Here is a 21,352-nt window from a genome sequence, read left to right on the forward strand (position 1 = left end):
TACATGCATGGTGCATCTTAGGGTCAGAGTGCCATGCCTTCATCCTTTATTTGAGACAGGTCACTCACTCACCGGCACTTTGTTTGCTGCCTTCCATGGATGCACCTGTTTCTGCCTCCCATTTTGCCTTCACTAAGATTATAGGCACACGCCACTATGCCCCACTTTTTCCATAGGTTCTGGGGACCCAAACTCAGGTCCCCAGGCTTGGGAGACAAGCAGTTTACCAACTGAGCCATCTCTCCAAACTAATAAAAGTCTTTTACAAATTATTCTGAAAGACCTGCTGTCACCTTCTATCCTTTGAAAGTCTTGTAAACAGATCTGCTTATTAAGAAAGAAGGGGAAGATGGTTACTAGTTAAAGGGCAGTAAAGTGGTGGGTCAATTCCCAATAGCAATCCTTGGAGATGAGATCTGTGATAGGTTATCAGAAACCACTTCCTGTGACCTGGTGGGGAGAAAGAAGTCTAAAAAGAACATCGCTCCTCTGTGGTGCGGAACTTCTCTTCCTAGTCTGAAGTCCTTCATATGCCATTAGGAATGAGGTCAGGCTGGTCATATATCTATCTCTGTCTCTCTATCACCTGTCTGTCTGTCTGTCTGTCTGTCTGTCTGTCTGACAGGATCTCACATAAACCAGGTTAGCCTTAAACTATGTACCTGGTGACGAACTTGAATTCCTGATCTTCCTGCTTCTATCTGCTAGGATTTGAGGCATGCACTGCCACACGTAGCCTAGTCATATAAAGTGAGAAAACAGCTCTGACAGGTGCTTCTCTGAATAAATTCTTTAGCCAGCAGGGTTAAGTCTCCCATTAGCTAAAATCTGCATGCCCGGCAGTACTTGCTATACATATGGTGGCTCCCAAGCAGCTTTGGCAGGAATCTTCGTGGAGGCACAGATCGTGGACCCCTGGGCCCCATCCAGGCCTGTGATGTGAGATCAGAATCAGCAAAGTCCATCCATGCCCAAACTGGAGACCCCTGTTGTTAGGGTTTGGATGATGGAAGGGGTACCACACAGTCACACCATGCAACAGACTTATGGATGATGCGAGGGTGCCTCGGAGAGGGGACAAGATGGGGGCAAAGAGAGGCAGATATGGTAGAAGAGTCAGAGTGTGTGTGTGTGTGTGAGAGAGAGAGAGAGAGAAGAGAGAGAGAGAGAGAGAGAGAGAGAGAGAGAGAGAGAGAGAGAGAGAGAGCAGGCTGTGATGGTGGGGATCTTTCAAAGGGTACTCATGTCACATTTGGTGGCTGGAGATGGCATGGCTCTGGTGCTGAGTAGCTGAAAGCAGACTGGGGAGCACCTAGTTCTGGAATGTGGGTGGTCCTAACACCTCTTTCAGTAAAGCATCTTCAGAGTGTAGGATGGATCTTTGTTTGCCTAAGTGTGCCTTTCACCCTGGATGAACAGATAAGGGCAGGGTCACGGGTGGCCCCTAGGCTACTGATTGGTCCATGGCTGAACCAGACCCACAGACTTAAGAATCAAGCCAAGAGCCTGGCTTAGAGGTTGTACAGTCACCACATAAAGGCGTTTTCAACTCAGGGAAAGAGAGGTAGTGAACATCTTCTAGCCAGGAAGCAGGAACACCTGGCCTGACCTACTTATCAGTGACCTCCCTCACCCGCTGTGCACCCGGAACTTCCCTTCTCTTATCTCCTTGCTGGCTGGTCAGCAGGCTTCCTTTGCAGGCTTCCCTGGGTTCTGACATTCCTCAGGCCTAGACTTGCCTTCTCTGCAATCCTGTGATCGGTCACCCTTAGCAGCCACAACTCTAATTGCTTCGACTCGAGTTCGTTCAACTGTCATATGGTCTGGCAACCCCAGTTTGGGTCCAGGTACCCTGGAAAGCCATGCCCTAACCTCCCTGCCCCACCCCCATGCAATCAGACAGACACACACACACACACACACACACAAAATTGCTGCCTGCTGCTGGCCTCTAACCTCCCACCTCCCAGCTTTCAGCCGACTTCTTATGAATGTTCGCAGGGCAGACCCAGCCATGAAAATGGTTTGCCAGGGTTGCAGTGTAATACTTCCCTCTCTATGTCTCCTCCCACCAGCTCCCACCCCAGAAAGGGCTGGCTGGCCAGCTACAGTAGTTGGCGGAAATTACAAGTAAATGGTGCAGAACAAGCCACTCAGACACAGCTGAGCAGGAGTCCTGATCCCTCAGCCCTGCAAAGCAGGTATCTGATGAGCGGGCATGCTGAACAGAGTGCAAGGCTTTTAAGGTGTCCTCCTTGCCACAAGGAACACTCCCCACTTGTGCAGATGTAGGCTCACCAGTGGCCTGGAGGGTACTGATTGGCCCATGGCTAAATCAGAACCACAGATTTAAGAACCAAGGCAAGAGAGCGGCTTCAGAGGCCATATATGCACCACAGAAATGTGCTGTCTTAGAACCAGAGACAGAAGCTTTTAGCTCACCCACCCAACACCTGAACAATGCCCACCCTTCGGGGGGTGGAGGGTGCGTGGCTCTAGACAAAGGCATTATGTCCAAGGTAGGCATCAGGGAGGGACCACTGGGATGCCAGGCATAGCCCTGGCTTGAAGCAGCTTGGTCTTGGGAAACATGGAAAGTTTAATCACACCAAGTGAGTAAGGGCAGCTATTAGTACCAGGGTGCCATTGAGTAAGAGGGGGTTGCTTCTGAGTTCTACAGCACAAGATAATTGTAACCCACAACTAAACATCCTAAGGCAGTAGAGGGAATTTTCAATGCTCCCAACATAGAGAAATGATCAATGTATTACGGTAGTGAATATGCCAATGACTCTCATACAGTCGTCCCACACTTTAGAAATATACTGAGTTGTTCCATCACACCCTCACAGACATGCACGAGCTGTTTGTGTGGTGTCAATTTACAGATATCTGTAAGGAACTGGGCAGGTGGCTTAGTGGGTAGAGCACTTGCAAGCATGAACTCCTCCTGAGTTCAGATTCCCAGAAGCCATGTAAACTGGACACAATAATGTGTCAGGCAGGAGACACTCCAGGAGCTTGAGGGCTCTCCAGCTTGTGTACAGTGTGACAAACAAGAGTCTCTGCCTGTCCCAAACAAGCTGCAAGGAAAGGACCAACACCCGAGGTTGCTTTCCGGCCTCCACCTGTATGCACACATACACCTCCAAACACACACACACACACACACACACACACACACACACACACACACACACACACCATATGTACACAAAGGGTTTTAAGTGTATCTGTTTCTTTATGTTTAAGGATAGGAATTAGTGAACCAGCATTTGCTCACCATGCACAAGGCCCTGGCTTGATAGCCCAAGCCAGTCCTTCAAAAATGGATGATGTCTTAGACACTAGAAGCACAGAGGAAGTGGAGTGTGCTTTCGGTCCAGAAGTTCACAAGGGTGTCTTCTGGGATAGACAGGCTGAGACAGACCTTGACGGGTAAAGTGGCTCAGCAGACAGGATCTAGGCACACTCTCCCTACCTGACTGTGGGTTGCAGGCATTCATATTCCCGGGTGCTCTGGGCCTTTTGCTTTCCTTTTGCTTAATTTTTATGTTTGTCATGAGACAGGGTCTCATCTAGCCCAGGCAGGCCCTGAACTCATTACCCTCCCCTCCAGAGTGTTGGGAGTGGAGCTGTGAACCACCACACCTAGATGTGACCTGGTGTTCTCGGTGCCCATGTGTGATGCGCACCATCATGTACACAGTAGGCTGTGGAGAAGAGTCCAAGCGTGAGGCTGAGGAAAACTAAGCTGAGTGACGGGCTCAGAACCAGGGAAGAGCACAGAGGCTCCCGCCCTGCCCCTTACCGGAAGCCTGTGCTGACACCTCTTCCACTGCTACCTTGCATCCCAGAGTCAGTGTATCCTTCCCTTGTGTGCCAGCTCAGGAGGTGAAATGTACTCTCGGCTTCTAGAAGGAAACAGACTCGGTTACTGCTTATATTCCAATCTGTCATCGGCTCCCAGAGGGCAGGCCCCAGGCATCTGCTCCAGAAACCCAGCGCTCGCTCGGTGCTGCTCATAAAGGAGCGAGTTCACACTGACGTCACAATAAAGGGAATTAAGAGAGCAGACACCAAGTGGCTAGGACAACACAGATGGAGGGGCAACATTTAGAAGCAGATCATCCGAAGTCTCTGCACCGCGCTGCCTCCTTCAAAGTACCAACTGTCATAAGGGAAAAGCCACACATGTTCCAACACACACGCAGACCCCCACATAGACAAGGCATACTTACACACCAAAATTGTACATCTACCCTACATTCCACATGTACATAGACCCAACACACGTACACATGCCACATGCTTCATCACACACACTGTACACATAGACCTGCCTATTCATACACTCTGACCTCACATACACCAGCCCCCCTTGACATATACACTCACAAATACACATTCCACCTACACACCTACCCCCCCACACACACACACCACATAGACATCAGCTCCACTCCACATGCATACTGACTCACACATACACCACATACTCATCCCATATATATACAACTACCCCCACACACACACACACAAACCAAATACACCAGCTTCCCCAACACACACACCCCCACACACATCCCTTTTCCTTTATGTCTTCAGTTCTAGTGGGTTTTGAGCTTCTGTCATTGTGTTTAAAGACTCTAGAGGAGACCGAACAGAACCGAGTTCATCATGGTAAATCCTAGCTTTGCGAAGACGACGGAGAATCCCCATTAGAGCTCTAGCCCCGGCTGTGTCGAGCACCCTGGCCTTTAATGTGGAGCCAACAGTCCCCCACATCTTGACTATGTTCTGGAGAAAGAGAATACAGGGGCATTTTTACTAGAGGTGGAAGGCAGGAGGCAGAAGGTAAACCCCAAGCTCTCTCCAGATAGTCCCACCATGAAATAGTGGGGCCCTGCGTGCTGTCAGCTCTCATACAGTTCTCAGAGAGCCCTTGGCTATTTAGTTTCTAATAAGAAAAATATGCATGGTGTCACATTGACTCACTTTAAAAAAAAAAAAATCCCTCTCTATCCTTTATGGACAGGTTTCACCAAGCTGGGTTTGACAGTGCACACATGCAAGGTGCTGTGTGGGTTCACGCAGTACAGCAGGAGCCTCCACATGAGAGCCCCAGACCTTGAGGGAGCAGTGGGGAAGAGTAGGTGCAGCCCCCAAGTCTGTTCCCCAGCCACAGGTCCTGCCTGGTTCCTCACACCCACTCGGAGAAGTCCACCTCCCCAGCACCCAGAGCTGCATACTTTCAACTCCTCTTCTCCAGCTTAGACATTGCTAGTTCTTTTACAGCTCCTGGGACTGGGATTCCCTAACAGCAGTGGATTTTACCATACCTATTTTACTAAACAACAACAACAAAAAGTGTTCAAATGATACGTGACCACTGAAGAAAAGTAACCCATGTTGGGAGATAGCTTAGTCCATACAACTTTTGCTATGCATGCATGAGGATGCAAGCGCCACCCCCAGCATCCAGATACAAAGCTGAACATGACAGCATGTGCTTGAAATCTCCAATCTGGGGAGGTAGAGGCTGAAGGATCCCTGAGGCTCACGTCCATCTAGCCAAGCTTACTTAGTAGGCAAGTTCCAGGTTAGGTGAGAGACCCTGTCTCAAAAACCAAGGTGGATGATCATCCTGAGGACACCAGAGGTTGACTCTGGCCTCTACACATGTAGCCAAGCACACTCGTACCTGCACGCGTCTGCACGTGCACATGCGCACACACATGCACACGCACAAGAGAAGGAATGCAAGTTCTTTATCATATCTCTGCCGGATCCTCATAGTCTCCTCAATCACTAGGAAGAAGGTAACTAGGGCAGGTTTTCCTTTGCATATATATGTTTTCTCCCTATGTCCCCAAAGCTTTTCAGGTTACTGGGATCGTTACTAAATAGATGGTTGGCAGAGAATCATTTTTAAAATATGAACTGCATGTAGCTGTGTGTGTCCAGAGGGTTTTCTTCTGAGCAGAGCTCCTAGTCCCTCTTAAGAGACTCTGGCTGTCTGTACTCACTGACCAGCTGGTTTTGGTGGCTCCATTTCTCTTCAACTCTGTTGCCAGCTATATCACACGTCAGGGAGGGACTGGCTTCTCAGAGGGACTGTAATCTCATCATCTCCCTCCACCACTGTGTAGGGGGATGGTGCAAAAACTCTGATTTTCTCCCTCCGTTTCTTACAGGACTGTGATCAGAGTCAATCTGAAACAAGGGCCCATTTCATTCACCACCCTCAAAGCCACCAAAGGCTTCATGAACGGTGACCACTATGTGACAGACGTGGCCCAAGGATCATCAGCTATTAGCCCTAACGTGTCATCCCTCCTAATCCTGTGGTAGCAGAGGGTTCTGGGAAGTCCACCTGACATTCAGTGATTTGTTAGAAAACACCAAGAAACCCCCAGATACCAAGCAAGTGCTCTTTCCTACAAGGCAAATGCAGAAGAGTTTTATTTAATAAAAGCTTCATGACAGTAACCCCAGCACTCAGGAGGCTGAGGCAGGGGGACTGCCAGGAGTTCAGGGCCAGCTTCATACTGAGTTACAGAAAGCGAGGTATAGAAAAGACTTCATTCTAGTTGGCACAAAGAGCATGGAACATATAAGAAAATGCAAAGACCATTTTTCAGCCAGTTTAGCAAGACCGAGCATGAAACGGCAATTAGCACACACTTACACATATTCTAGGTCAACAGAAGGCAAAAGCCAAATCCAAGATGTCAAGAAAAGGAAGCTGTTCTTTTTCCAGAAACGGGCCTTTCTAAGTAGCTAACACGTGCTTGGTGCTCATTAGAGGGGGGCAGCGCTTCACTTGTGCCATCCACGAGCATACCCAGGCTGCACCTAAACTGAGCCGTGTACGACCAGAAGGCACTTCCTAATCACCCCCTTAAGACACGACCCCAGAGATGCATGTCGGTGTCCCCAAGAGATGCAGATTCCAACATGGCTACACCAGGTATTCTGATTAAATTATTTTACTGGGTGGGGTGAGGGTGAGGATATTGCATTTTGAGCACCACTGCAAGATGACGAGTTAGTAGACCAAGTGACATGGACGAAGTGCTCAGGGAGGGCCTGCAGACTGCCCATGAAGTCATGGGCTGTCAGGAGGAATGCACCGGGGTCCCACAGTGTTTGTGCCACAAGTCGATGGCCTTGCTCACAATGGCGTCTGAGCTGTCCTGAGGAATCTGTGAAGAACAAAGGAGCCCGAGTGAAATTCCCGTGTTTGTTTCTTCTCTCACCCTCTGTCGCAGACCTGTTTCCATGAGAGCTTCCTGTTTATGGAGGGTGACTGCAGATGTGAAGTGATAATGCTCCTGGGGACACACTGAGTAGCCCTGGTGCCACGCAGCCCTGCCCACTCACACTTAGCCCCGGACAAGTACTCAGCTGCCTACGGTTCAGCACTGCTCTCTCGGCAGGGAACAATGGCCCAAACTCACAGGGCTGTTCCCAGGGTGACAGAAGATAGCCCTCACTTGGCACATACCCGGCACTGTTGGCCTCTAATTAATATAATGACAATGATTCACGTAATGAACACATCCACATTCCCTTAGCTCTTATTATTTACTTGGACACACTTCACATGTTAAAGCTGGCTAATTGGGGTTTGGGGGGGAGTTGGATTCTGAGTCTACTCCACAGTGTACTCACTCTATGCAGGCTCAGTCTCTTTACTGTTTCCCAGGGAGAGGGAGGAGGAGCTGAGCCACTGAGGCCTTCCCAGGACACACCAGTACTCAGGCACATTAACCAATCCAGCTAGGATCACACCAGAGGCAGTTAGGGCAGGGAAAGCCTAAGGAAGCCCAATGGTGCTCACACGCCTCAGGTTCCTGCTGGGCTCCCTGAGGATGAGCCTCCACCCTCAGGAGGCATGCTGCAGGCAGAGGGCTTGCCATGCAGACCAACAGCCTCCCAAGAGAAGCAACGCTGTTAAGGAAAAAGAACTATTTCTTCTTGCCAGGAGTAGGGTGCTTGGCTATAATCCCAGCACTCTGGAGGCTGAGGCAGGGGGATTACTGAGAACTGGAAGCCAACATGGGGTGTATAGAGAATGCCAGGCCAGTGTGGGTTATAGTCCAAGTCACCAGCTCAAACCAACCACAACAAAATGCTTTAGTAGAGTAACAATACACAATAGGACGGTTGGCTTGCCAAGCTGCCTTCATTTCCAGAACCCAAGTCTAAGGAGACCAAGTACTCACATTTTCCAGAAACTTTGTTATCTTCTCTGCACTGTTTAGTGCCATGACCTTTATCTTAAAGGTCAATAATATTTCTACCGCTACAAAAACTAGGATCTTACAGGATCCGCTTATAACTTTATCCCAGACCCTAGAAAACAGAGAGATCACCAAATTAGAGGACTTTAAAGCTGATGTTACCCAGACATCTCAGATTATAAAATAAAACCAAATTACACTCATTTTAAGTGTATGTTTCAAAGAATAACTCTGAAATAATCAGTACCAACAACAGGACAAATGAACCTCTGAGCAGATTCTAGATAGAATAGTGTTACATTTACCTCTAATGCTTCCTATATGCTGACTTCCTTTCTTCAAAACAACATCACAAAGACCTGGAGTTGTGGACTCAGACTGAGAAACTCTCTTAACCTAGTGGTTCTCAACCTTCCTAATGCTGCGACAGTTCCTCATGTTGTGACCCAAACCGTATGATTATTTTTGTTGCTACTTCATAACTGTAATTTTGCTACTGTTATGAATCATAGTGTAAATATCTGTGTTTCTGATGGTCTTAGGTGACCCCTGTGAAAGGGTTGTTTGACCCCAAAGTGGTTGAGATCCACACGTTGAGAACCACTGTCTTAACATGTGTCTCAAAGTGAATGGAGAAGCAAAGTTTGTCTTTGGTGACCTTCAGCTCGTTTGAGGCTATCATGAAAAGTCTAAGAAAGGTGTCTGTCCGTTAGGATCCAACACCTGTCTGGAACGGAACCACTCAGGCTGCTGCACACTGCTTCAGACACAACTCCTGGAGGCACCCAGAGGCCCGCAGTCTTCATAGCCATGTATTCAACAAAAAGGAGACCACATTACAGAAACTGCTAGGAAACGTAGCTTTGAATCGCTTTCTTGTTCTGAAGCCAACTCCAACTTTGAGGGGTGATCACATGAGGGGCCAGGATCTCCTTCCGACTCCACACTGCCAGTATGCAGTGGGGGAACACGTACCTCTGTAAACTGGACTCGGGCAGGCATCCTGCGAAGCACCTTTTGAACCAGAGACCGTAAGGAAGTGTGGACACTGCAGAACACGTCTTCAGGTGACTCAGCAGCCTACTGTCCTCCAGATTCAAATACTGTTCAAAAGCCTTGGGCTAAAGATTACATAGCAAGTGATTACTGTCAATCTGAGTTACAATCAGAATCGCCTAAGGACTTAAACCATTATAATTCTAGGCCCCACACCTATTTAGACTCTGATTTAATTGAGAAAGGGTAATGAGAAGTTTTAAAAATCTCACAAGTACTAACAGGAAGTCAGAACTGAAAGCCAGCAGTTTATCTGAATGAATCGAGAAGTTCTGCAAATATGGAGCTGCAGACACACAAATAACAAGGTAGGCCCAGGTGTAGGGTAATGTACTTATGTGTTCCTATGTGTGTGAGTGTACATATGTTCAAGCTGGAACAAGATGACAACAAAACAACAACAACAACAACAACCCTAAAACCTCACCAGCTGAGGTAAAGAATCCCGGTACTTGTGATTTAACTGTTTCACGAAGCATCGAGTGATCCAGTAACAGCCAACGCTATCTTCCACCATCTCTTCCATGGCTTTAGCAATGGCAAGAAAGACTTCATCCTCTGGCTCCTGAAAGATTAATAATAAATCTCAAGAGGCCGGCAGCAGAAGGGAAGACATATTTCTTTCCTGGAATTGTAGCACTGCCCCCTGCATCCTCAAGAGGCCACATTAATAAGTCAGTTCGGGATCAGAAGGCAGAGTGTGTCAGTGAGGAGATTCATGGGAGTCAGCATGGCTGAGCAACAGCTGGCTTTTGTGTGGAGTCTGCTGCAAGCACAGGCAAGGCAGGGTCTCTCTCTACTCAGCCAGGCCCCATGCTAGATCAGGGTTCCTTCAAAGGGGTGTGATGACAAAAACTATTTTGGAATGTGTCAGTGCAGAGCTTATAAATACAGAGGGACTCCAAATGGGCTCACAAAACATCTGATTTATGTCAAAGCTTCAACACATACTTTTAGAATGCTCTTCTACTTAAGTTTAAACACCCTAGAATCAGAATTTTAGGAGAAGAATGACATTTCTCAAATCTGCTAATATTCAGACGTGAAAATAAACCCTTGAGTAATTTTCAACAGAGGAATATTATAAAACAAACTCTATTTCAAAAGTTATTTTGTTTTCAAACATCGCCATCAACACTAAAAACAAACCAAGAAACCTTACATTTTTGCCTAGGATTTCGTAGTTTGGTACGTTTAAGGTTAAAGGGAAATTAAGAAACACCTTTCTATTCCCTCTGAGAAGCCTGAAGGTAAATGAAAATTCCTGTTTTAACAAAAAGCAGCCCATTCTTAGGCTTTCCTTCAGCTCGTTAATATCCACAAAATGTAAGGAGTCGCAGAGTTAGCACTACAAGGAATGTATTTCTCTCAACAGTTTACCACAGCATTGAGGGACACAGAAGGAGCAAGGAGGAAAGGAAGTCTCCTCTCCAGGCCTAGGCCTGGTCTGGTGACTCTGCAGGTTGCATGTCACTGCCTGCTCCCAATCCCATTGCCGAGTCAAGGGAAGACTAATGTCCTTCACCCAGCTGTGCTCCAGCTAAGAACTTACAAGCTCATTCTAGCAGATAATAGCAAAAGAGGGGGCTGGGTGTGCCGGCACCATGTTCAGACAGCAAGCGCACCTGAGACTGCAGGGAAGGTGGGCTCAGAGCACGGACCGGTGGGTAGGGACGAGATGGGAGGCATGCCAGTAACAGATTTAGATTCCTTATACTAACAGAATAGCTAACCTTACTCAGCATGTAATTCAAGAACTCACAGCCCTTCTCCTGCCTCGGGCCTGCAGGTTCAGCTGCTGGGGAAGCTAAGGAAGGAGAAGGGCAGCTGGGCCACTCAGTAAAGGTGAGTCAGGGACCGCAGGTGGGCTAGGGATGTGGCGCCCAGGAGGGCACAGATTCAGTCCCAGAACCACAGAGCCCATGTGGCTCTATCAGTGTCACAGTGTTGCCTCTGAGTGACAGGAAAATGAGCCTGTCCTAAGAGCCACTTAACATTTGGGCTTTTGGCCTGCTTCATAAATGTAATTGTAAGAGTGAACGGATGGCCTTTATTAGCACTAATTTGTCACAGGCATTCTATCATTAGCTTCCTACATCTATAAAGATACATAATAAGTCAGATATAAAATAGGTCCCCTATGTTTTGAGGCAGGATCTCACTATGTAGCTGGTCTCAAGCTCCAGATCCTCCCTTCTCAGCCTCTAAGGACTGGGGTTAGAGGTGGTGACATCACACCTCACTCAAAGCTCCATCTTCATTAAAAACAAGTTCTGTAGATAATCAAAGATTGCAAGTAAATCCTTGCTTGAAAAATTCATCCTGGCTGGGTGTGGTGGCTCATGCCTATAATCCTAGCACTCGAGAAGCAGAGGCAGGTGGACTGCTATGAGTTCGAGGCCAGCCTGGTCTACAAAGTGGGTCCAGGACAGCCAAGGCTACAAAGAGACCCTGTCTCGAAAAAACAAAAAACAAAAAACAAAAAAAACAAAAAAGAAAAGAAAAAGAAAAAGAAAAATTCATTCTGCTTTAGCCAAATAGAGAAACTACCTAGACACCTGCAGGAAAGCAACTAGAGGTGGCTGGCACTGTCGGCACGTACAGGAAAATAAGCCAGAAGCGAATGCCTTAGGCCAGTGGGAACTTCTTAACATCAGCAACTGTCAGAGGGAAGGCTCAAGTGAACTTGTAATATGGGGTAGAAATTGAACTTATCATTGCGAACCCAGGATTGTATTATAATATAGAAAGATATACACTAATGTATAAAGGATGGGGTGTAACTCAGCAGAAGAGTACCTGTCTGACATGTGATGCTCTGGGTTTCAGCACAGCAGCACAGCATCTATATTTTTCTACATATATACATACACATACACACACACAAACACTATATATACATATACATGTGTGTGTGGTGTGTATGTGTATATAAAAGAATGAGAGACAAATTGGCTGGATGAACACGTATAGATGTATATAGATACTCATATATATATTTCCTACTTCTGCCTACCAAGAGAGCCTCAGAGCAAACAGCCCAGGAGGACAGAAACAAAGGCTCAGGCCAGAGCTGCAGCAGAGGAAACAAAAGCTGATCCTGGGGCATCTTTTTGGGCCAAAGTCTCAGGAAACACTTGAAGCAGTGAACGTGTCAGACAGACACGGGTGTCAGATAAAAGAGGCTCTACTAGGCAAAGCTAGAGCATTTTCAACACTAAAAAAAATGGCAGTGAAAGATTATAGGCCATTAACAGACATCCACACTGGCATCGATAAAACAATGGAAAGGGAAACTCTTACAGATGGAGCCAACTAACAGAAAAGGAAGAATTCAGGAATTCAAGAACCCTATTTGGCAATCAGAGCAGTAAAAACATTTTAGGTGATAATAATAATAACAACAACAATAATAGGGTGGGTATTTATATATCCCAAAATTCCATGTGGGTGCTACACACCTTCAATCCCAGCACTAAGGCAGATGGAGCTGTGTGAGTTCAAGACCAGACCAGCCTGGTCTAAGTCACAAGTTCCTGGCCAGCCAGGCTGACAGAGTGAGCCTTTGCCTCAATTTTTTTAATTAATTAATTAATTATATAGTAAATGTAATAAATAAATTGTATATGAATAATTGTATATAACCAATAAATATGTACTGTTTAATGTATTATATGTATAATATATTTATATATTATTTTATATAACCACTTATTTATATTTATGCTGTAAATAATATATGATATATATTATATATATAAACTTACATCATATATATAAACTTACATGTAAATTGTATATATAATTTAATTTTTCCATATATATATTTGCAATAGGCCATGTGGGTGCTGGGATTTGAACCTGGGTCGTCTAGAAGAGTAGTCAGTGCCCTTAACTGCTGAGCCATCTCTCCGGCCCCACTGAAAGTTTCTAAGACAAAACATTACGTAATGGAAGCTAGCAAAAATAAAGTCTTAGAGGCATGGCTCAGTGATAAGAGCTCTTGCCTAGCATTCATGAGGACCTAGGTTCAAGCCACACCTCTGCAAACACATTAACAGACAAAATCAAAAGTAATTTTTGTTTGGTTTAGTTTTTTTGGCTTTTTGATATCGGGTTTCTCCATGTAACAGCTCTGACTGTCCTGGAACTGAACTCGCTCTGTAATCCAGGCTGGCCTCGAACTCACGGAGATCCACCTGCCACTGCCTCTCAAGTGCTGGGATTAAAGGTGAGCATCACCACCTCCTGGCAAATGGCTCAGCCATTAAAGGCTAGGCTCACAACCAAAGTAATTTAAGAAAAAGGGGTTGAGTTAAATGTCAAAGGAGAATGACCACTCACCAGCGGAAAAAAGGGACTTCGAGGCAGCTTCCCAGACTCAAGCTGGTACATGCGAAGATACACTTCAGCCTGAGGGGTGGCGTCACTGATGAAGCGAACTACTGTGAGGGCATGAAGAACATCGGAGTACTGATCTTTGCGATAGGCCATCACCTGAGCATGAGAGTCGTGGTGTGGAGGCAAGATCCCTACACAGGAAGGCGGGACAGGAAATGGGCAAATGCTGAGACACCCACCCAAATCCCTCCTTTAGCCGAAAGAATCCTGTGAGAAGCGGCCCCCACAGTTGAGATTCACACAAATAACGACCATGTAAATTCCCTTTCAAAAACTCTCACTCTAACAATCTTATGTGTTCAGAGCTTTGCGAGCTGGTACATCATTGATATTAGAGAGAAAGGAGACGGCACCACAGAAGCCTTTAAACAAGCATGTGGCATAATTTCAAGACAATAACCACATCAACCGTAACGATGGTTTGACTCCACTCACGGATCGCAGCTGAGAGCATCTTTAGCTCCTGAGGCCGCTCTCCATCTCCAGCACTTGGCCTCCTACATCTCAGACCAGCTTATTGAACCCTTTTCTCAGCTAAAACTCATGCACAGAATACCCCATCACTGGGGCAAAGCAGGTCCGTGGTCTTCGTCAATAAGGTCATCCTCCATTTCTTTGATACTTTATAGTCGTGACTTAAGTATGTTGCCTGCTCATTAGGCTTTAGAATGACAGTGTGTGTGTGTGTGTGTAGGACGACTTTGAGGGGTCAGTTCTCACCTAACTGTGTATGTATGTGTGTGTGTGTACACTTTGAGGGATCAGTTCTCACCTGACTCTGTCTGTGTGTGTGTGTGTGTGTGTAGGACGACTTTGAGGGGTCAGTTCTCACCTGTGTGTGTATGTGTGTGTATGTATACACTTTGAGGGGTCAGTTCTCACCTGACTCTGTGTGTGTGTGTGTGTGTGTGTGTGTGTGTGTGTGTGTGTGTGTGTGTGTGTGAAGGACGACTTTGAGGGGTCACCTCTCACCTTCCACCTTTAGGTGTGTTCTGAGGAATGAACTCAGGCTGCTGAGCCTACACAGCAAGCACTTTTACTCACTGCCATCTCACTGGCTTCCCTTCTTTATTTTTAATTAGTAAATGGCATTGTGACAACAATGGGAAGACCGCTGGCCATGTCTTCAGTGGCACAGGGCTCCAGTCTCAGGTCAGCTAATCCCAGGACTTCCCAGTGTTTCAGTCTATCACAACATTGGTGTCATTTGTGTCCTCATCTAGCAGAGGCAGGAAATGGGACAGACAAGCCCAACACCGAGTGTTCCCTGGAGAATCAGAGCCCCAAGCACTGGCCTAAGAAAATGGACTGTAGAGTGGTACCAATGCATTGTTAAGGCTCATCTTGAGGTAAGCAATTTTTTTCATTTTATTTATTCCAGCCCCATTAACGTAATGAGGCTGTCCAAGTCAGAGACTCTGGAGTCAGGACTACTGGGTTTGAGGTCTAACCACAGTTCACTGACTTGAAGATCTTCAGAAATTCCCCCTGTCTCCTGTGCCTCATCTTCTCCCCCTCTGAAAATCAGAGATAATAATACCTAAGTCCACAAGTTGCTGTGATGATGAGACAAACTCATAAAGTCCTCAGATGAATGTCTGACACATGCATGTCATGCAAGTTCACTTGACTGTGACTCCCTTTGGCACAAAACCCCACAGACCAATTATTCTAAAGAATGTTCTGGGAAGCAGCAGCTAGACAAACTCAACAGTCTTCAGCCATAAAACATGCCCAAGGGCACTTCCCTGATGTAAACGCCAATGTGTCTGCGGGGCTCTGTACCAGGTTCTCAGAGAAGTCAAGGAAACACACTTAAATGCCCTCCTGTTCTTGGCTGGTACAGACTGAAGATCTATAGTTGAACCTGCCATAGGCAGTAGAACATCAATTGTTAAGCCTGGGTCTACGAGTTTATCCCAACAGTTCTCTCTGGCATTTCCCTAAAATGGTACTAGAGAGGCAGCATAGTAGAGGCCAAGGCAACCAAATCAAGCCAAAGAGCCCTTTATACTGTGACAGCTCTGCACTTCTTGTGCCTCTAACCTACAGCAGAAAAACAACGGTGGCTTAGATAACAACAAAGGTAAGAAAAGCAGAGGTAAAAAGTCAGTCAGTTGAGCCCTGGCACTCAAGAAGTGCCACATACACAATCTAACAATTTCCCATTAGTAAGACACAGAACATCCCAGAAGTGGACACTGATGAGAGCTGCCTAAAATGCACCCTTAGAAAGAATTTATTTTGATGACTACAGAGTCTTTATGTAAAATTCAGGGGGAAAAAAAACCCAAGAAAACTTAGAACAGTTATCATGACTTTTGTGAATGGTTACCACACACCTAAGCAGACACAAAGGAGCCTAAAAAGCTGCCATGGTCCTCAGCAACAAGAAGCCATCATGGAGTGCCTTCTAGGATAGCTTGTATTCCCTTATGCCCTCCATATGACATGGCCAGACTGGGGGCTATAAATTTATCAGGTTCTGAAAATATACTACAAACAGAGCACGAGGTCTGTTATCCAGCACTCCCCCTCACCCTTGCCCTTGAAGTGAGCTTTACATACATAAGCTTTAATTCTTTGCCTGTTACGGGCCTTCATTAGGAATGTTTTAGGCTCCCAGGGCCTGTATCCATCTAGGATAGGTAGACTTCCCTCAGGAGAATTCTATAATTCCTACATATAATTTATGTAAACTATTTAAAGTAGTGACGGAACCCATCAATGCCCAGTACCCAATGGTCGTTCATATTCTTCTTCAAGCTCCATCCTCACCCTGTCTCACAGGTAGTGAACCCCAGCTGCTTCAGGAAGAAATAGAGGGTGATAACAAGTGGGATTAGATGCTCCAGCAGGCTCAGCAGTGATGGGGTAAATCCTGGGCTCAAAGGAATGCTGCCAGCTGCTTAGGGCAGATGCTCAGCCGCTTCTCCTCCTCACTCAGCCCAGCTCTGGAATTCACACACATTTTAAGGCACAAACAAACTCTGATTCCTCCTTTTAAGAAAATCTGTTGGGGCTGGAGAGATGGCTTAGAGGTTAAGAGCACTGGCTGCTCGTCCAAAGGTCCTGAGTTCAATTCCCAGCAACCACATGATGGCTTACAACCATCTATAATGTGATCTAATAGCCTCTTCTGGCATGCAGGTTTACATGCAGGCAGAGCACTGTATATATAATAAATAAATAAATCTTTTTTTTTTAAATCCATTTTAAAAAAAGAAAATCTGTCATATCATTTTTATTTCAAAGGCTAAAGATACATTTATGTATCTCAGTAAGGGAGCAATACAATTAACTGTGGTACAGACCAATGACTAAACCCATGATTCTGTGCAAACAGAACACCAGTGAGGAAGCTCTTCTCTACTTGTTCTTTGACCATTTCACCCTCTCCATTCAGATACACTCATAGAAATCACATTCTTCAATCCTTTGTCGATATGGTTCCTCTTATGGAGATAGGAGTGTTCCCCTTTGTAGCCAAGGCTTTCCAGAAACTCACAAGTCAGCCCAGGGCCTCAAGCTCTGAAAGACCTTCCAAAGGCTAGGGATCCAGGCATTTGCTAGTAAGCCTGGCTAGTTCCGTAACATCAGCACTTCTGCTACCAAGAGTCACAGAGTACAATGCACTTAAGGCTAAAACCTAAAAGCAATTTAGGTCAAGATGTCTTTTGACAGATGCAAAACTGGAGCCCACTGTGGTCTTCCTCCTCGTTACCCCACTGACAGTAAAGATGTCCAGTTCTCCCTTCTCCAAGCCCAAGGTTCTTGCCAGATGACATGGCCACCTAAAGTGTATGCTTGAGTGGAACTGATTTTGATGGCCACAAAATCTCCATGTAATATTTAAGGAAGAAAGAAAGAAAAAAAAAGATTTAAGAAGGAAAAATGCTATGGGTAAAACTACAATAGTTGCCATTGCTTTTGCAGGTAGTGACCACAGAGACCCACCAGACACCTGAGCGCACAAAGGCTTTAGTTCAGGAACAAATACTATCTTCTCCACTGCCACCAATAAGCAGACACTCCAAGAATAATTGTTAATATATTTCTGCCGAAGTCACCAACCTAAAGGCTTTTTACAGTGAGCAGTAATTGGGCCTCCTGGGAAAGACCCAACAGTCAGCAAAGAATCTAAGCAAATCCTCCTTTTGAGACTGTAAGGTGACAAAGGATCCCACTCAATACATGTGAAATTAAATCCCTCACCGCCTGGGTCTCATACCTAGAAGCACCTTCCATACCAAAGCACGGTACATGGATGGGAGAGGGAACCTCTGGCTAAACGTGCAAAGCTTCTCGATGTCTAAAGAGAGAGAAAGAACAATTAGAAACGTCTCGTGGGCTCACAGCACCTGATAGTGCAGGTCCATTTCCCAAAACTGCAAGTCTAGCTCAGACACGCCTTGAGGAGAAAGGCATCACATGATGAGCAAACTTAGGAAAGGTCTCATTCCTAAGCGGGTCTTCCACAATCAAGCTATCTACAAGAGCACTTTTGCAGCACAGACATGTACTTTGCATATATTACTACATTCCCTCTAGTGTTAACATTACTTACTAAATATGGGACTGGGTGGGGACACGGTGTTGCTCAGTGGTAGAGCACATCTTAGCATGTGCTAGGCCCCAAGTTCCATCCCAGCTCTGCCAACAATAAGAAGCGCCTGTTTGTTTTTATACTATGGCTCTGTTTTACTGTGTGTAACAACAGCTTTTATTATTGTTGGCTTAAGATGTGTAGTAAAGGATTATCTTCCACAAAAGAAAATCATACCCAGGGTTCTTGTAGAGTTTACCTAGAAACCATGGTGATACATCTAGAAATTGAGAGGAAATATATAGGCTTAATTTAAAAAAATAGTATTGACTTCTTTTTAAGGGTAAGGATGCCTTATGTATCCCCTGGCTGTCCTGGAACTCTCCATGGAGACCGGGCTGCCCTTGGACTCAAAGATCTACCTGCCTCTGCCTCCTGAATGCCAGAAAGTTTTGCATCACCACACTCAGCAGTGTCAGTTTATAAGAAGTTTTGCAAAACCTTCTGCTCCAGTGAATTTGAAAAACCTTCAACTCTTCTCAAATTACACCACTCTGATGTGTCCATTTCACTTTAAAAAATGTGTGTATACACACATATATACATACATATATATGTGTATATGTATATATATATATCAAATGACAAGCGCTGCTTTGAGTCCTTTAAGGTAATGTTCCTGGTAACTGTAAACCAATAAGGTTATGCAGGTGAGACGAACCCAAACGGTCATCTTTCAGGAGAATTTCCAGTGATTTCTTTTCTTCAACTCCTCGAAACCCGACTTTCTCATAGTAGACTGAACGAAAGTTCCTCTGAGAGTCGTCAGTCATGTTTCATTCTTAGAGGGTTTTTTTTTTCTTTTAGTGTGCCTAAAACCAAAGAAAAAAATAATCTGAAAGACATTAAGTGATTTTTCTCTGCCTTTTGAATAAATAAATCACCTGTCCCTAAGCAAGGAGCATTAAATCTTTAAATCCACACAACCCTAATCCCACCTTCCTTATGTACCTTGGTCAAAGACAAGATATAAGTATGCTGTTCTCCAAGCTACTGAAACAGATGGCACAGAATGAAGGTGCTAGGGTCATTCTTTCCTTATGAGAGCCCCTAGTATGATGAAATAACTTGTAGCCACTGTAAATGTTCAAATAAAAAAGATGAAATGGAAAAGCAGGCAAGTTATGTCATATAAGCAGGGTGTTAGGTAAGCAATGGTAACTACAATGATTCTGCTTCCAGTTTTACAACTAGTCTCACGAAGTGGCTCAGGCTGGCCTCGAACTCTTCCCCTCTGCTTCCTGGGTGCTGGGATAAAAGGTGTGGACCACCACTCCTGGTCCAAGATACACATTATTATTTTTCTAATAAGAGGAAATCCAAAATGTTAACAACAGTTATCTTGAGTTATTAGGATTCTAGGTGTCTTTAATTTCCTTTGTTTTGCTTAGCTGTGCTTTCTAAAATGGGCAACAAGTCCTGCCCTTATTTTTCTTCTACTGTAAACACAATTCTTCCAAATATATCAAAATATGAAACCTCCAACAGATAAACTATATTAACGTATAACCAGAAGACGGTTAGGAATGTAAACAGATGACCAGATGACAAGTGTGACACCACATTAAAACATGGCATGAGCACTTAGAGCATATCAGAGGCCCACCATTCTTCCAGAACAATTCTCATGATTCTACTGGTGAACCCAGAAAAGATCAAATTAGCTTAGTGAAGCAAACACTAAAAATGCAAATATTCTTGCAAAGAATAAAGTTCTGAGCTACTAAAAGGCCCCCACCCCCACGCACGTCCCCAGTGACCAGGGCAGGGCGGATTACTTGACGGTACGTGTGTGTGTGGGGGGGGGGGGGTCATCTGAACAGATTCTGTCACAGGAAAAATTAGAATTCACTTTTGAAAAAACGATTTAGAATTTAGTGTTGCTTTTAAAGAGTTCCATGCTTTCTTAATAGCTGTTTTTAAAAATCCAAAGCATTAAAATGCAAAGTCTGGAAATTTTGGTTTTTCTTTTCTGTAATAGCAAAGGCACCGCCCCAAAGGACTTGCTGTCAATTCCTGACAAGGTGCCTTCCACCTGCGGGAAAGGTGCCGGCACCCGGTGAAGCCCCAGGCCCCGATCTCCCGACTATGTACGCTTCACCTCCAGCAGTGCAAACACGCCCGGGTTCAGACTAAGAGATCCGGGGAGGCATCGGAGAGCAGACCGGGCACGCGGAGCCACCGGCAGGCAGGCGGAACGAGAAGTGTCGGGCCGAGTGAGCGAGGGGAGCAATGCCACCGGACACCGCGCCGGACTTCCTGGCCGCAGCCGCACGCTCTGCGTCGCCGCTACCCGTCACCGGACGTGACGTTGCACAGAATACGCATGCGCAGAAGGCATGGGCAGGAAACTCCTCCCACGCTCCGGCGCTTAAGCAGTAACGCCCGAAAGAGCTGAGAGGTAGTAGCAGGCTGAGGGTCTTTGCGTGCGGGTGCTTCAGTGTCTGCCCCTCATCAGCAGGTGTTTACTCTTGATCCCGAGACCCTGATGATCGTCTGCCCTTCTTTGCGGCCGTGCATGCTTAGAGTGCTCTTCTCCGGCCGCATTGGTCCTGACCAGTGGGGACCGGGATACCCCCAGCCAGTGTTTTATCCTCCTCGTTGGGTGAAGATTATCCTTGGTTTATTGATTGCACTGCACTGCTTCTCTCGAACGTTCAAAGTGTCCATGAGAAAACAAAAGAACAGTAAGGCCTCAGCTATTAAGAATTCAGTGACGGACAGGGGAGATGGCGGTTAAGAGCACTTACTACTGTTGCAGAGAACTCTGGTTCAAGTCCCAGCACTCACGTGGTAGCTCACAACCATTGGAACCCCAGTTCCAGGAAATCCAAAGTCCTCTTCTGATTCCTACCAGTATTGGGTACACGCATGGCGCACAAGCACGCAGACAATTTTATACACATAAATAAATATTTTAAAACTTAGCGGTCTTCCAATGGTCAAGGAAAGATAAGCAAAGCTGTTTGTTCAGAGTTTACTGTGCGAGGGGGGTAGTTGCTGTCACTTACCTTTTGGCAGCAACGCAGTCAAACCTAGG

At 45.8% G+C, this 21,352-nt stretch overlaps 1 protein-coding gene across 1 annotated transcript; it reads right to left on the reverse strand.

Moving 5' to 3' along the window:
- Positions 1-7,053: 7,053 nt before the first annotated feature.
- Positions 7,054-20,581, reverse strand: Tbc1d7 (TBC1 domain family member 7). The gene is made up of 8 exons (XM_051170551.1): positions 20,414-20,581; positions 18,974-19,124; positions 17,938-18,018; positions 13,650-13,837; positions 9,733-9,870; positions 9,225-9,370; positions 8,232-8,361; positions 7,054-7,208 (listed from the first exon to the last, which is right to left on the reverse strand). Exons 2-8 carry the CDS (start codon positions 19,083-19,085, stop codon positions 7,122-7,124), a joined length of 882 nt encoding a protein of 293 aa, XP_051026508.1. The 5' UTR covers positions 19,086-19,124; positions 20,414-20,581; the 3' UTR covers positions 7,054-7,121.
- Positions 20,582-21,352: the final 771 nt, after the last annotated feature.

This window comes from Acomys russatus, chromosome 3 (genome assembly GCF_903995435.1).
Source record: "Acomys russatus chromosome 3, mAcoRus1.1, whole genome shotgun sequence".
In the NCBI taxonomy this organism is placed as follows: domain Eukaryota; kingdom Metazoa; phylum Chordata; class Mammalia; order Rodentia; family Muridae; genus Acomys; species Acomys russatus.